Genomic DNA, 16,816 nt, shown 5'->3' with positions numbered 1-16,816 from the left:
CCAATTTACTAGAGAATTTCCCACTGGCTCTTGGCTCATTCCCAAATGAGAATGTAATCTTTTAAAGATTACGCTGCATAATGGAGGGACAAGGAGCTCTTTATTAACTGGGATGGGGAGTCACTTGCTATTAGGCAAGGGAAGGGGATGGGATGTGGTAGTGTTTTGTGAGCTCTGCTTTCTGCCCCTTCTTGTCAGCAACAGGATGGGAGTGGGAAACCACTGCAGCTGCAACGTAGAAAAAGAAATAATTGAATGTAGCTTATGATTATGGCAATTACTTTTATAACATGAGGGATTATGCCATAACTATTATATTGCCAACAAGATTAAATTACTAACCTAATACCACAACATGTTTTCCAGGAAAATAAAAAAATAATTCTGCTTGCTCCAGAGTTGATGCATTCAAAGACTATTAATGCAGTGTTAAAGAGCTGAGCAACCAAGGAACCTGCAGGGCTGTCTGTACAGACATTGTCTGGATTGGATCCCTGTCACTTCCATGAACTCTGCCAGCTAGACACCCTCACTCTTTCTGGGATGTTAAGCAATGTGGTACTGTGGTAATTTTAAATGCTCCCTCTCCTGTCAAGCAGATAAGCTTCTGCCAGTAAATGTTAATAAAGAAATAATCAGAAGCTACACCTGCGATGGAGAAATTTTTGAAACATGATGAAGAGACCAATTTTTCTCATGTAAACTCACTAAACTGATTGGAAGGCTTAAACTTCAATGTATTTTCATACTGGGCTCTTCTTTTTACTACATCTTTTGAAAATATTGCTTTATACAATGGATATCTGTTTGTAAAATAATTTAACTTCACCTCTGAGGTAATTTTTGCTGAAGTTTCTGAAATATGCAGTGTGATTTTCAATGTTTTTTAAAAATATTTTTTCTTCCACATGCATAACAAGGTCATAGATGACAACTTGTCATATAGCTGGTACAGATACAGCCCCATATAGACTGTTCATGATAGGAGTATAAGCTAAGTTAATTATGCAGGAAGAGCAGTTTCCTTTTGTTCATCAGCTGGAAAATGAGTAGAAAATTTAATTTTGGAGACTTCAGAGATACATCATGTGTTGGTCATTATGAGCAAATTAACTGGCTTCATGGAAAAGCCAGTTCTGATTCTGAAGAGAAATGCAGGTTAACAATATAAATATTTTTATTAGTTTTTATTTGGTATGTGATGAATGGTACCTCAAGCAGTTGATTTAATTTTTGTTGTATGTACATTTAAGTCTTTTCACACCACTGTGCTTTATGAAAATACCCGTTATTACACAAAGCTATTGGATACATTTGGAAAGACTGGACATATATTTGTAAATCAACCTCTTCTTCTTTTTGTGGTGAAGAGTTAAGGATATCAAATTGAGGTCAAACAGGAGCACGTTATTGTAACTGTACTGTATTGTCAGGCTTAGAAACCTCTGAATGACAGCCTATATTTGATTTTATTCTTTTTTTCTCCTTCCTTCCTTCTGAATACGTGAACAGAAAAAGAAGCAAATATGATTTCATGGTGGATATTTTTGTTCTGTTGCAGATACAACCAGTGCAACACACAAACTGTTTGTTTCAATGACACTATCTCTTGGCTTTTTGACCTTCCTATTCATTTGAGCTTTTAAGAGACACCTTAGGTAAAAGATGTTCTCAGTTACCTTTTGGGTCTGAGAGCTCTATTAAGAAGGTCTTACTGTAAGTTGGTTTCATAATTTCCTTGTGTCTAACCAGCCGAACAAGGTTATAGCTCTACTTGATAACTACAAAACATCTTTTAGTCAGGTAAGGGTGTATTTCTATTCCCATGGCTTGTATCATTTTAAGATCGTTGTGTTTGCAGTGAGACATCCTGTATTAGTTTCCTCTAAGGGGTTTTTATTTTTGTCCCTGGTGCATTAGTTCCTCCCTGGTACAAACAGTTGCACAAGAAATCAACCTGTTTTCTTACATCTCCTATGCCCAGGGCATATTAATAAGTCTTTGGTTGCTGCTTGCTTTTAGAAAGAAGGTCAGCGTGGGTTTATTGCACATCTGCCAGTAGTTTGCAAATGCTGGATCCTCGTAGTGACCCCGTGTGCCCACCAGGCAAGTGTTACCTTTCACAGACCGCGAGGAGGGAATCATAACCCATGGAAAGGGGCCCACCAGACGCCTGAGGGCCATACCTCAAGCTGTCACAGGAGTTTCACCAGTTCTTGCTGTTCATTTGCTTTCCTGACCTCTTTGCATCGTGTGCTTAAACACCTTAAAAGCCAGCCTGTGGCTCAGAGCTTTAACTGCAGGCGGCACTGCAACATGATCTGCTGGAAATTGTAAAGTCAGTGATATAGATTTGTGTGGACTTCTGTGTGCCCCCTCACTGTTAGTAGGTAATAAAACATTAACATTTCAGTGTGACAAGGGATTTTTTGGTGTGACCCTGTGTTTAACCACCATCAAGACACAGGTGTAAATTTTTTTAAGATACATGAGAAGTACTGGAATACCACCTAGATACTGGCGTGTTCGGAAGGTCTGGCAGTAATATTGGATGGTTTTCTTCATTTTGTTGGTGTTGCAGCATAAACTAGTTTGAATGTATTTTTTTCTTTCTTTTCTGCAAATATTCCAGCGGAATTATTTTCAGTGCCAAGGGGAAATTTCTGTAAGACCTTGTCATAAGCCATGTTTTTGCATTTTTCTTGTTTTCCTGCCAATCTGTAACTTCCCTGTCTTTCTAACACTTGGAAAACTTTCTGCATATTAATGTCAGTTTCTGTGTCAGCTGATGTTGAAATAGGTTTCAAAACCACAGCCAGAACTTTTATTTACCCAAATATTTAGCTTTCAGTTTAACCTGACTCTAGACTGAGTACATCGGAGTTAAAAGTAGCCCAACAAATCAGCTACTTTCTACCTTCTGACATGTGACAGGCTGTGTGGATACTTTTATCTTGTCCTAAATATTGTGAAGGGAGGGACAGTAGTTTATTATAAGCTGCTGTGACTCAATTGTTTTTGCTACTCTGTTTATCATATCTCAACTGGAAGATGCTAGGGAAGCTTCTGAGCTTTCCAGCAGTTAGAAGAAGCAGGTCTCACCGGTTTTTGTTTTCATGAAGGAACAGGGACTTTGAAATTGCTTGCATGAAGCATGCTATTTGCTATATGTCTGCAGAAGACCAGTGTTTGGATCCCATCTTCAAGTAATACTGTGGTGCATATAACCTCTAAATTATGATCCTTATTTTTACATTAAATCTTTTCAGCTGGATGATTTTTTTTTGCTTTAAACAATGGGTATTTTTTAAAATACATGAATATAATATAGAAAGTATTCAGTTCCTTCCAGTGATTTTCTTGCTGGATGTAGAGACACAGCACTAGCATCTAGCAAGCAAATACATTCCTGTGGTGTTTTCAAAAGCATATGAGAAACCATATGTTTTCATAGGAAAACAGCTGTTCCCAAGCATATGCTTTCTGAGATAGAGTGACACTCACTAAAGGGGCAAAGTAGGACCATGGCTTGTCTTCTAAGTTGAATGAAGTTGGCAATAACTGTCTCTTTCAATGTGCAGTGGCACTGCATGTAGATATCGCCATGTGGAGTTGTAACTGGTAGGAGGGAGAGAGATTAACCTCTACAGTCTGCAGCTTGGAAGAGACAATATAAATCTCTGTCCTGCTTGGAGCTGTGAATGCCTCTGTAGGAGTTATAGTAACAGACAAATTAGCATAATGTAATTGGCTGGCAAGGTCAGCCCCTCTCCAGGAGCATTAGCAATGTTTACTGTAAGAAGAGACAGACCAAGTATTGTAGGGTAGTACATTGTCTGTCCTTTTTGAAGGAAGAATAATCATTTTGGACTCCCTACATCACAGACTTTACCATATCTTATTAAAATTCAGACTATCATATTTCTGCCTTAAAGCAAATAATCTAATAGAACAACAAAGTATATTCTCTACTATAACACAAATCTTTATTCTTTTTGTTTTTGCTTTGAACCTCATTAAGTTTACTTTTCTCTCTTTCTCTGTTGAAGAGCTTTTCTCTGGATGTTAACTTCCATATGCATCCCTGCCAATACCTAATAAATCTTGTTGAGGGAATGAAAATTTATGGTCTTATTACATGGGACACAATTAGTAAATCCAGACAAACTTAGCAGCTTTCTTGTTTGGCTCTTTGAAATGAAAATTCTGAGCAAAATTCTGGGCCAGCTCTAGCAATCCAGACTCACTGGATTCAGCTTTGCAAACCTTTTCACAGCTGTAGGTGAGAACTGTGAGATGATGTGTTTTGAAGGAGACCTTCCATTGAGTCACAAATAGCTCTGGCTTTTCAGCGTTTGTTGTCAAAAATGAAAATTGGTAGGAAGCATTTGAAATTAGTACAAATGTTCAGTTATGAAATGTTTGGGAAATGGCTTTTAGTATATCATACAGGGGTCGCATTGCCTTTTCTTATGTAATCAACAGAAATGGTGAACATTGTGGTATTTAATACTGTCTGTGCCACTGTAATTTCCCCAGACAACTGGCAAAAAGGCTAAAACATACACAGAATCACCTTCTGAGCACTATCTTACTGGAAAACCTCTTTCCTTCTGTTTAGACAGTGTGATCCAATGAATTTCTAGAGCACAGTCTATTCTATGGTGACAAAGAAAAAACAGGTAGCATTTCCTGGACCCTGCAGTAGCTATTTTTTGAGTCTTGTGTATTATAACTGTAAATTAGACTGGTTTAAAATGAGCAGTGTTCAAGGTTGAAGGGTAATATTGCTCTTCTTTAATGCTGATAGCCAGGAGCTAGCTGCTCTTGAGGACAGGATCGTGGAGCTACTTGTGCCAGGCTGGTACTCCTAACCTTCTTCTTCAACTTTCAGGTATCACATTGCTTAGGTTGTAAACATCACACTGACAGACACTTTCTAGGCAAAAGCTGCTGGGTGAAGGAGAGCACTCAGAATTTACAGTTCTCCAAATGCAGCTAAGTTGTTGCTCAAGGATGCCTGCCTGCCCTGTTTCATTCATGGCTTAGCTGAAACTCCTGCCTGAATTGTGTTTTGCTTCCTTGAATGAAATTATCTATCTGGCTGGGTCACACCAGGAGGACCTATCATTTTTTTACTTAGGAATAGGAGCATTGTGGCTCCTCAGATGCAGTGAGAACTTCGCCAAGGCATTTCTGGAGCATGTGGTACTCTAAAGGACTGGTATGTGATTTCCCCAGGATGGCTCCACACCACATTTAATTAGTGTGACTGGAAGCGTGTACATCTGGATGATTGTCTGGTATCATTATCAAATATAGTGCAGCTTCTTTATTTTTCTCTCCATATCCTCCATTCAGAAAAGAAGCCCAACCAAACATATCCTGCTTTTACAACTGAGAATTCACCCCCTTCATCACCACCACCACCATAGAACCTCAGTAAGATTTTTAGCCTGACTCTTCTGAAATGGCTCACAGTTTTTAGTGCCCATATTTGGATGTAAGGCCAAGAATCCTTTAACTAGATACAATTTTCTGCAGATGATGAGTTCCCCTTTTTTGAAGAATAGATCTGCAATCCTGTCTGGACTTTCAGGACTTGAGTATTGCAGTCATTATTCTCTTTTACTGATTATATGTCTTTCTCTCATGTTTACAGCCACCAAATAACTGTTATTTTGTCTCACAATTCTTCAAATGGTATTAATCATATAATTATTTTCTGTATTGGTTAAAGTATGTTGATTATGATTTCTTGTAATTTTTCTGAGTTTTAAATGCATGCTGCTCTAAAGTCCTGTAGAGTTCTCTTACAAAAAACCCTCTTTTGCTCTGTCACTGCTATGTTATACTGCCTTCCTAGGTATACTGTGTTGTCTCTAAAGACTATTCCCTTTTTCGTCACTTCCAAGCACTGTGTAGCTTTGAAGGTCTTTGTCCTGTTTTACATGTAAGGCAAAAGAATGTGAAGTAATTTGATCAAAATCATGCAGTAAATCTGTAGCAGAGTGAGGAAAAGAATGAAAGTGCAGTTCCCAGTCTACCTGACCTGCAGAACATGTTTGTTCTGCCCAGGGCTGCCCAAGGAGTTGAATTTCTGATTTTTTCTGCTGTCCCCGTCCTGGGAAATTGTATGTCCAAGCTCCACACCGTTCTTTTTCCCATTAACAATAGCTCATCTTTCAGAGATCTCCCTCTGTGTTTAAGACCAAGTCACATGTCTTCATCTGTGGATGGTCAATTCTGTTTCTTCTGGTGCTAAAGGACCACCATTGGTTTATCTTCCAAGCATGTTCATTCTGCTAGTCTTACCTTTTTTTTCCCTGCCTGTCACTTGCTGAAACCAAGGAAGAAGTGGACAAGGGTTGCTTCTCCTTAACCAGACTGCTTTGAGGATTCAGAGGACACTTTCTTGTAATCTCTGTTCATCTGTAGCCCTTGCTGTACTCAGTAAAAGTCAGCTTCCTTTAGGTAGGAGGGTATTTAACTTTTTGCCTTCAGTGTAGAGACTGTTTGCCTTTCTAGACCTTAACTTTTTTAACTCTTACAGCTATAAAGATTGTTAATTTTTGTCTGATTGCTTCCAAATTATGTACCTAATTTTATTTAAGGTTTTTCAGTTCAAGATCTAAACTAAACCAGCTCTCCTCTCCCAAAGCATCAACCTAAAATCGATTGAAGGGATTGTGGATCCTGAAAAAGTGCATGATGGCCTTTGTGATTACTTCCCAGGAGACCTGGTGAATTAACTTGACATCTAGGTGCTCCTTTTATGACTTTCACGGATCAAAATGATTTTCCTACTAGCTCACTTGAAAACCCACTTTACTGGTTAAACCTATGATTGCTCGTTGTGTTGCAAACGATTTGTCTGGGTCTTTTTGAGGCCACACTCAGCCTTCACTCCTGGACCTTTCCCAGCCTTTTGTTTGAGTGCCCATGTACTACCAGTCTGCCTGGCCCAACACAGCTGGCACAGTGGGTTGGGGTTAACAGAATATTTAGGAGATGCATTTTATTGCCAGGGTAGCAGCATTTCCACTTGACTTCTTAGCAGAAAAGTTAAGCCTGCTGGTATTCTGCTTGAAACTGCCTGAATGGAAAATCACTGGCAGTTTTGTTGCTGCCATCCTTGCTCTCTTTACCAACTGCTCTGTCTAAAAAATGTTCTGGTCATTGAGTGCAGTCAACAGCCAGGGCTGTAACTCATACATGATGCCAATAACTTACACCAGTGAAATCAATGATGAGAATTTCAAAGAAGCTTTAAATAAAATACAACAAATTTAGATGTTGAAGTGCTGTCTCTATGAATTTGCTATTAACAGATTATAAATGGTTTGCATAATGTTGAAAAGCCTAGTGCCTTCACTTCGCAGTATCAAAGGCTTGTTTAAAGCAATTCCTGGAGGAGTGCCGCCCTCCCCCTCCCAGCTTTCTGTTTCACGATGGATAAAAACAAAACTCCTTACAATAAAGAAAGGAAAGCCAGGTTTTCAACTACCCTCTGACTGGCCTCCAGATCTGGCAGCTGCTTTTGGATGTCTAATTGCAAGTCCTGCAAAAGTTGACATGCACCTACTTTGAGAAGGTTCTTTGAGTACCCACTTAATATGTGCACTCTGTCTGATTTACAGAAATTAAATGATAGTGCTGGAAAAAACTCAAGCAGAGTTTATAATTCTGTTTCTTTGAAAAAAAAAATGATTACCTATTTATTTAAACTTTTCTGGTCTTCTCAATTCATAGATAAGTACTAGATGCAAGGAAACAGTGCAAAGTAAAGGACAAGGCACTGGACTGGGAGAAAAGAGCTCTTGCATTGAGTCCTGATATTTGGCTGAACAAATCACTTTCTCTTTTTTTTCTTTCCTCTTTCCTTGTTTTGTCTCTGGACTCTGGGCAAGTGTTGTCCATCAATGTGTCTATACAGCTTTTAGCACAATAAGGCCTTGATTTCAACTAAGGCTTTAGGAATTATACCTAGTAAGTATCCGGGCAAATTTCTTTTCTTCTTTTCATGTTTCTTACTAGCCCTTTTCCATTTGAAGTGCATGGCAAGCTCCCTTGTTTACAGCAATCTAATGCGACCATAATTCTGTCCCCAAGATAACATTACAGATATAAGCCAGTTTTGCCTTAGATGAAGTTCTATGGAGAATGTATTTTCTTATAAACATGCTCTTTATAAAAGGGTTTGTTGTTTTGTGTTTATTGGTGTTCCATCTGCTCTAGAGAATACATTTGAGAAAAACTAGGTCCAGCATGACATATAATGTTTCATTAGCAGGCATAACCTTGTTTATTTGCTTTTTAAAATTGTATTTAGAAAAGGAAATCAGTTTGCACCATTGACATGCTGCCAGGTTCCTGTTTATAAATGTCACAATAGGCAACTTAGAAGAAATGAAATAGTCAGTTTATGGCTTTTGCATAAAGAATGAGAGAACTGGGTAGAGCCAGGCGGCCAGTTGTGCTCCCCCTATTTTTTAGCCTCCCAATTAGCTGGAGTTGATGTAGTGTTAGCAGTGCAAAACACCCTGAGTGACCCAAACTGGGCTTTGCACACTAAGTCTAACCGATGTTTAGTTGAACAGAAGAAGCTCTTTGTGCTATGTTGCTTTAGTGGCTATCTTGGACAAGTAATTGTGCATGAAACAAGCAACCCTGAGGAAAAATGGGAAATATCTGTAGGAAACTTCAAGACATAAGCATGCAATCTGATGTCATCTTTTTCCCATAGAGAAGTTATTTCCTTTCAAACTCTGGTGAGACCAATCTTGTAAAGTTTCCTTCTCCTTTAAAATATGTTCCTTTACATCACTTTTTTTCCTTTGCTCTAGTAAATGGTTTATCATGGGTACCTCTGGTATAGATCATATATTACTTACTGTATATGTAAAAAAGGCTTCGTGTGTTACAAGCTTAGTCTGGGCAGACATGCTGTAAAGGGCACGAGAAGGGTAGTGGGGGAAGAGGGGAGGGAATTGTGGAAGACAAGGGTCATCTTTCAGTATTCATTTCTACTGATAATTAGAGGGCACCACTGAATGACTGTAATTAGATCATGTCAAAAAAATTAAGATAAAAGACCAAAAATTCTAAGTATCCTGCATTTTGTTCATAGTATCAGAGGAGTCAGAGCATTTACTTAAACCAGCAGCCGAAGTGGAGGACAGGCAGGGAGGCTTCTCTTGCCCATGGAAGAAGTCCATGGGCATTTGCCCAAGGAAGGGACTGGAGGAGGTGATGGTGCTCCCTGGGTGCCCCGGGGGCACAGGCCCAGCAGGGCAGCCAGAGATTGTCCTGCAGTGTGAGCAGCATTACAGAGATTTTGTGCAGGGCTCTCACCCTTCAGGCAGCGGCCTTTAGAGGATTAGTAGTGCTTAAATGGGCCCTTCGGACTTTGAGTTACAGTGGTGACTGCTAGAGCCTTGAGATGGCTTATACCTGGCTTAGCACTTCATATGTCTGTCCTGTGTCCTGTGCCACGCTGCTTAGCAGCGCTGTGTAGTTTGCTGGAGATTAGCAGATGAGGTTTGCATTACTCAGTGTATCTCAGAAAGCCTCTCTGATAACATACAAACAGCTATTGAAAGAAAATAGGAAAAAAAAAATTATTTATGATTTTTTGTGGGGTTTTTTGGGTTTTTTGGGGGGTTTGGTTTGATTTGAGGTTTTTTTTTTTTTTTTTTGTACCTCTTGAGGAGCAGCCAGCATGTCTATGTTTAAGAATAATCCATTCTTACTTAAAACATGAAAGTTTCCCTGCATGTTCCAACATAGACATTCAGGATAAAATTTTGCAAAGCTCCTGCCAGCCCCAGTACGCAAGTCTGATCAATTAATTAACAGTAATTATCTAAAGCTCCAAAAACAGAAGACATCTTGGAAAAAGGACAAGGGTTACAGAAGTTCATAGATACCTTTAGAAACGTTATTTTTTTTTTGTCAATAAATTCTAGCCACGGTGCTCCAAAGCCGTATTTGGGTGGCAGTTAACTCTGGTCTGTGAACTGCTGGTGGTTGCAAAGCTGTGGTAAGTCATCTGCATCTAGTCTGTGGAACCATCTTGCCTTAATTACACAATTTATGATAAGAACACAGGGTGCTCTGTGTGAAATTCAGAGGGTTGACAGAGGTCTGTGATCCAAAAAATTGGAAACCAGTGGCTGAGACTGATAAGTACAGATTCAAAGCTTTATGATTTCAGTGAGAGCAATGTTTCCCTTTTTTCCCCATCTGCCCATCATTACTTGTCATTCTTGAGTAAGGAGTTTAATTTTTCTTTACATTTTTACCCCTTTGGAGATCAGGTTGATAACATTTGACTGAGCAGCCGTGCCTGGGGTTCAAGAAGTCAGATATACCCATACTGCTCCTGGCCTCTCAGTCTCCAGCGTGGTGTGGATAGCTGGCTGGGTTCAGTTTAGGGGGAGACTTTGGATGGGGGCCTTGGGGGCAGGGAAGTCTTTCCCCATTCTGGGATACATCATGTCTGCTGTTTCTTGTAATGTGCCATTTTTATCAGGTAGCTGTTAAGTGAGCATTTGCCTTTCTTTGAAATGTTTTGAGGAATAGATCCTTTGGCATGAGTTCTGTATTTTTACGTGTCAGCCTCACTCAGTGACTTCATACCTCTTGCTAAGTAGGGGAGTTAAATGGATTTTAGTGGTCTGCAATAAGATCTTCATAGTGCTTTGTCCTTATGCTTAATGTTACTACACAGCATTTTCCAGCAGTTTCTTTCTGTGTCGTTTTTTTTTTTTCCTGCTTTTAGTGCTTTTCCTCATTCAAAGCTCTACAGATGTTACAGTTTAAAAAAAAAAAAAGAGGAAAAAGAATTGCATTTTAGTCTCCACCAAGTTTACACTCACCCATCTCTTGCATAATGGAACTTTTTCCTTTTTTTTTTTTTCTTAATTTAAATCTTGATAGTAGACTTTCTTTTTTTCTGTAAACCTTCAGTTGCATTAGTAACATAATTCATTTTTTATCTCTGGTTTCTTCTCTGGCTCCTCATCTGTGTTTACTGGCCTTGAGTGGGCAGCAAGCTTAGTTCTGTGCTTACAGGAGTTTAGATTTTGCATGTCAGTTACAGATGAAACAGTTGTGATGGGCTGGTGTGAGGGTGTTTAGCTTCCACATTGATCTGAATAATGAGAAAATAAATGAGTTGGTGCTGCTTCTGGGGAGACCTGGTAACTTTTGTTTTGAGATTACCTTTTTCTTCTGTCAGGAGAGAATTCATAGAGGCTCAGTAATTTTGATGGAGATTATATATGATTAAAATAAATTTGAAGCCTGCCATTATTTGCCACATTTAATGTATAATTTTCTTTACAACAGTGTCTTCCAAGTTTTTAGGCCGGCAGGTCCTTTGGTTGTGTAAGCAGTATGTGCAGTGAGTGTGTGCCACTGGAGGCTTCCACTCATGTATCTTTTATATATTGAGAAGTTAGGATCTTAGTAATTAGGCAAGATATGACTGTATTAGAATTGAAAATTTATAGAATAGTCTGTAAAATACCTTTATGTACAATTGGTTGTAGCTTACAGCTCTATTGATCTAAAAGCTTACCTAGAACAATCCTGACCAGTCTGCAGTTCATGTAAGACTGGTGTTTTCAATTTTGGCAAGACTCACAGTTAAAAAATAATAGTAGGAAAATAAAAACAGAAACCAGATCTTATAGTTTAAAACCACAAACAAACTCTGAAACTCAGAATATTACAGTAGATCGTAAAGGATGCATCAGTTTTCTTAATCCTTTGAGTTCAGTAGATGGTGATGCTGTGTGAAATGGATAGGTGTTTCTCTGGAAGAAGCAGGATTTAGGGGAATTGGCGACTGCCTGGGTGTATTTTGCCTGTGTCTGCGTAGCTGTCATTTCTCTGCTGCGTTTGCCAACAGGGTGTGTGTTCTTGATGTGTAATCCTCTCCACCAGAACATGGAAGCATGACTTCAAGAAGTTTTTAGCCTTTAGAAAAAAGAAGTGTGTTGTCTATCCAAACTTAAATGGTTGCACGTGGGAGAAAAATGCTCAAATGTTTTCTTCAAAGTCTGAAGCTAAAACGGGCCATGAAGTGTAACTGGGGAGAAGTTAATATGATGATGATCTGTGTGCTTTCCTCTTGCAGCTGGAAAGGTTGAGAATGAGCTCGTTGATTTAAAAGTGGTTTGTGGATATGGTTTGTTGCTTTTTGGTTTATTTGTTTGAATGCTAAATATGGATGGAGAGTACTGCATGAGCACATGGGCAAGGGGAGCATTTCTGTAAAAGCACTTAAGTGTTTCTAAATTTCCCTAGTTTCTGCTTTAGTGGGAGTGACTGGAAATTTTAGTGACGATGAAACTTAGTCCTAAAGGACATAAATTCCTCTTCATGTATTGGATCTTAATTAAGATTCAATAAATTGATCTTAAGATCATTTCTTTTGTGTCTCTGCAGCTCCTGACATATGGGTGGCCTGTTCCCTGTGTGAAAACTTGGGTTCAGTTTAATAAAATAGATAATATGATAAGATCATATGTCCTCTTCTAATGCTGAAGCACACTTGAGAAGATACCTGAGAAAACTCTGAGTATGTGTAGATGTGATACTCTCTCAGAGTATGGATGGGTTTTGGGAATGTTAAAAGCAGAGGGAGAGCTCAGTCTGTCCTTGCTCCTGTAGACTTCTCTGAGCTGGAATGCTGGGTGGTCCACACCTAGTACCAAGTAATCTTTACCATTGGCTTAAGAGCTGGAGGATAATGAAAAGGGGAGTCAAAGGAGATCTTATTCATGGATACCTGGTGAAAAAACATAAAGAGCTCATAAAAAGTAGACCTGGAAGCAACCCAACCAAACAACAATTCAATATATAAAGTGGAGGTCTCAGTTTCAGCCAATGTTGCTGAATTTTTCCGCTTTCCATAAGGGCCCAAAGTCGAGTTTGCAAGGAGCTTATTAATGTCCTATCCAGATCCATTCAGAACCAGACACAGGGCTCAACACAGCAAAACCATTTTGGGAGTTCTGGAGACTGGCTGCATCACACGTGTAACGAGCCTAGTCTTGCTGTGCTGGTGATACAGAGCCATTGTGCATGTCATGATGCATACAGCAAGATCAGATGGGCTTAGTGTCAGATCTACTTTGCATTACCTTCCTGCTGCCTTTCAAAGCATACTTATTGTCCTAAAAGTATGAACTTGCTTGAACTTCTCCGTAGATTCACAAGCATCTCACTGATGTAAATTATTCTGAGATTGCCAAATCCTTTTCTTATGAATGTCAGAGTCATGCTGAGTTTGACATTTTGTTGGGAAAGCTTAGGTTTTCACTTGGCAGTGTGGTATACGCTTGCCCAACAGCAGTGCTTGCATCACTGAGAAGAATGGACATCTGAAAGCATTGACAGGTTTTCATCCTGCTTTTACTTTCTATGCATCACATACTCAACCTACTTTTTTAAAAGATGTAGCTTACTGGAAACTGTTAAAACTTTGAAACAGTGTTGGAAATTTATGCATGTAAGATAACAACTACAATATCTTATAGGCAAACAAAATTTTGCATATCCATCATAATTCATCTGTTCGTACCTTAGAGAGCACTGTAATTATAGGAGAAAATGGAAAGAGAAGGAAAAGAGAAAGGAAATACTTTATTTAGGAGGCCAGGAATCTGATATCAAATCTTTAAGGTCTGCCCTGCCATGGTACAACAAAACTGTGCAGTAAAACTCTGGGCAAGTGCTATAGATTTCCATACTGTCCATTCCCAGGCCTTGCAGACTCATGGCACCATACATGTTTCCTTTACAGATCACTTTAGGAAGTGATAGCATTAAAATACTGACTGCACATGGATAGATAATAGATCTATTTTGGAAAAATCTGGCCATGATCAAAAAAGCAGCTTTGAATCCTGAGCTAGATTTGGCTGTATATATATATTTTTAAACCAAACAGGCTTTTCATCAGAAACCAGAAATCTGTTGAAGAAGTGGCATTTTAATAGGAATGTGGTAGGTGAAGGAGAACTTCTTTTGGAGAAGTTTTCATATATCTAAGGTTATTGCTTGATGGTCATGGCATAATACTATGCTATGAAATATTACATTTAAGGTCCTTGGTCTGTCTTCCTCTTGCAATTCATGCTCCTTAAGAGAATACTTAAGTGAATAAGGAGCTTCCAGACCTGATTCATAATGTGTAAATTATTTACTGGAAGAGAAACTCAAAGCTGTGTCCTCTTTATTCCAGGTGAGGTGGTGTAACCATTCCACTGTAGGCACCACCTCTGCCTATTTATGTGTTATTGAAGACTGGAACAAGTCCTGTAAAAGAAACAAAGATCCCTATGTCCACACTGTTCTGGGAAATCACATGAAATACATAAAACTGGGAGATAAGGGGATAACAGCTAATGCTTTCAGTTGGGGTCCTCTAATAATTTGCTCTCTGGTGGTTGTGTATGCTTCCTAGATAAATTGACTCATAAATTGGAATTTTGAATGAAATAGAACTTTGTTTTTTAATCCTGATTATTGCAGTGGTTAGGAAGGTGCTTTGTGTGAGTCTTAGTGGCAGTGTGCATATAAGGGTTTTTCTTGTCCCTGTTTTCCTCAGCCTAGCATGAGGTGACAATAGAAAGTTTCTTTTCCTCTTGCTGCTAACAATTCACATGTTGATGCCTGATAGGAAAAATAATGCTCTCAAGGTTACCATATTTTTCATATGTATACATTGTGGCTTATCTCTGGCTTGAGAGTTTTGTTTGTTTTTAAACGCAGGCCAAGTCAAACCCTGTGGTTTAGCAGCAGTGTGTATTGTGTGTACAGGCACAACAGGAGAGATGTGTTATTCCATGGTTCCTTCCTTAGCAGTATCCTGGTCTCTTGCTGGTTGTTTGCTCAGTGGATATGAGTTATCTGTGAACTTCTTTTCTTTTGTTTTTAAGAACTTTTTAAGAGCTCTGAGTTACCTGGAGCCAAGGTTATATGTGGTGAAATACAGTGTTATTCTAAGCCTCTGGGATATTATTGCTCTACAAAATCAATGGAGGCTAATAGAAATGGCTGTTTCATGATGTGCCATGTATTGTTTGTTACTTTGGGACTGTAAAACTTGATTTGCTTGTCAGTCTAAGCATACACAGTACACAGTAAACAGCTCGTGCAGTAAATCAAGGTGTCCTGGACTCACATCATGTTCAGTTAGGAGAAATACGTGCTAAATATCCCCATTATAAATCACAAGACAGAATAACAGAAGAGTGATTAGTCAACCTGTGGGTATTTTTCCATTTATATTGCCCTATGAAAGTAAATGTTTATTTTTCATTTCTTTATTGTCATTGGTTATAACAAGATCTATTGACTTGGGATTTACCAGGAGTCAGTAACTTTTAATGCTGTTGATACTTTCAGATTTGTAATAGAATTCCTGTAGTGCAGAAAACAAAGATAATACATTTATTTATTTATTTATTTATTTATTTATTTATTTATTTATTTATTTATTTTCATTTTCTTCCACCATCTCCCATTACCCTTCTTTTCACAGAATATCTCCATGCATAACACAGTTGGAGGAGCAATGGCAGGACCTGGATCCCACCAGCTGACAAACACAAGGATGCCAAACCACGACACCAGTGTTGTGATTCAACAAGCCATGCCATCTCCACAGTCCAGTTCTGTCATTACACAAGCACCTTCCACAAATCGGCAGATTGGGTGAGTCCATTTCCATTTTCTCATTTCTCTCGTTCTCTGGCTCCTTTCTGTAGGACCAGATGTTGTCCTCATGTTCTCACAGTTCTTAAGGTCCAGCTGCATGCAGGACCAGATTTTGTTCTAGTGGTTTTTGAGGTTACAGAGTTTGCTCTTGACCCTGCCAGGATGAGCAAGGACCCCTGCGGCACATGTTGCAGACTGTGGGGAATGGCCAGGTTACTCCAGATATGGCACGCTGGTTCAAAAAGGACAGAGTGTTGTACTTACTGGAAAGTCCTGCTTTCTGCATCCAGTATTTTTATCTTCTTATGACCATAGTGCATGTTTTTTCTATAACTGCTCTGGGAAGAAAGACAAAGTGTTTGTCAAGCTGATCCTTTAACTTACTTCAATGGGAATTCTGGGTTTTCTATGGGATTGAGCTATTTTCTATGTCCTCTGTTTAAATGAGGAATGCTGGAAGACAAAAAGACCGTCAGGGTACATAGAGTTTGGTACAGTGTGAACAGCTGCTCAATTTGCGATGATGGATCCATATTTATACCATAAATTGACAGTATGGATGTTTATTGTATTGGCTTGAATGCCAAATGAGTGCTAATGTCTGGAGAACTGTGTGAACAAAACCATCCATGTTTAGTACACCTGGTTACTTCGAGCAAGTATGAGATCCTCATAAGTCACAATAACTTGTTTTTAATTGTACAGAAACTGCCCCAATGGCTTGAGGGTACAGTTTTTCATCACACAGCTCTGAGAATTTGAGGGCAGGGTAATACATGAAAATATATAGATAAAAAGATATATTAGTGCACTAAGAAAGAAACAGTAGTATGGATCCATTATCTGTCATTTGTAATTTGGTCACATCAATTAAGTGTTACGTGCAAAAGCAGTCTCTGTCCCCAGTCATAATCTAAATAATTGATGATCAACTTTCAGTCTTTTCAAAGTAAAAACAAGAAGTGAAATCCTAGCACTGAAAACTGAAAATCCAGTTATTTTTGAGTTTTCTTCCAAGATTCTTGGAGAGGGCCACAGGCTCTGTACCTCCCATGGTAGCTGGGATGGCCCATGGCACCAA

At 38.9% G+C, this 16,816-nt stretch overlaps 1 protein-coding gene across 4 annotated transcripts in view; it reads left to right on the top strand.

The window, feature by feature from the left end:
* The window catches only part of CREB5 (cAMP responsive element binding protein 5), a 257,956-nt gene that overhangs the window by 67,168 nt on the left and 173,972 nt on the right, over nucleotides 1-16,816 (top strand). For all 4 annotated transcript variants that reach the window (XM_066195143.1, XM_066195125.1, XM_066195135.1 and 1 more), the window contains one exon: nucleotides 15,560-15,732. In XM_066195143.1, the coding sequence (XP_066051240.1) occupies nucleotides 15,560-15,732 (173 nt within the window). The remainder of the gene's footprint in view (nucleotides 1-15,559; nucleotides 15,733-16,816) is intronic.

The sequence above is a fragment of the Chamaea fasciata genome, unplaced genomic scaffold, assembly GCF_029207755.1.
Source record: "Chamaea fasciata isolate MVZ Bird 193981 ecotype frontalis unplaced genomic scaffold, bChaFas1.0.hap1 SCAF_1, whole genome shotgun sequence".
In the NCBI taxonomy this organism is placed as follows: Eukaryota; Metazoa; Chordata; class Aves; order Passeriformes; family Sylviidae; genus Chamaea; species Chamaea fasciata.
The sequence above is the reverse complement of the archived record's forward strand: the minus strand, read 5'-3'. Positions and strand labels throughout refer to the sequence as shown.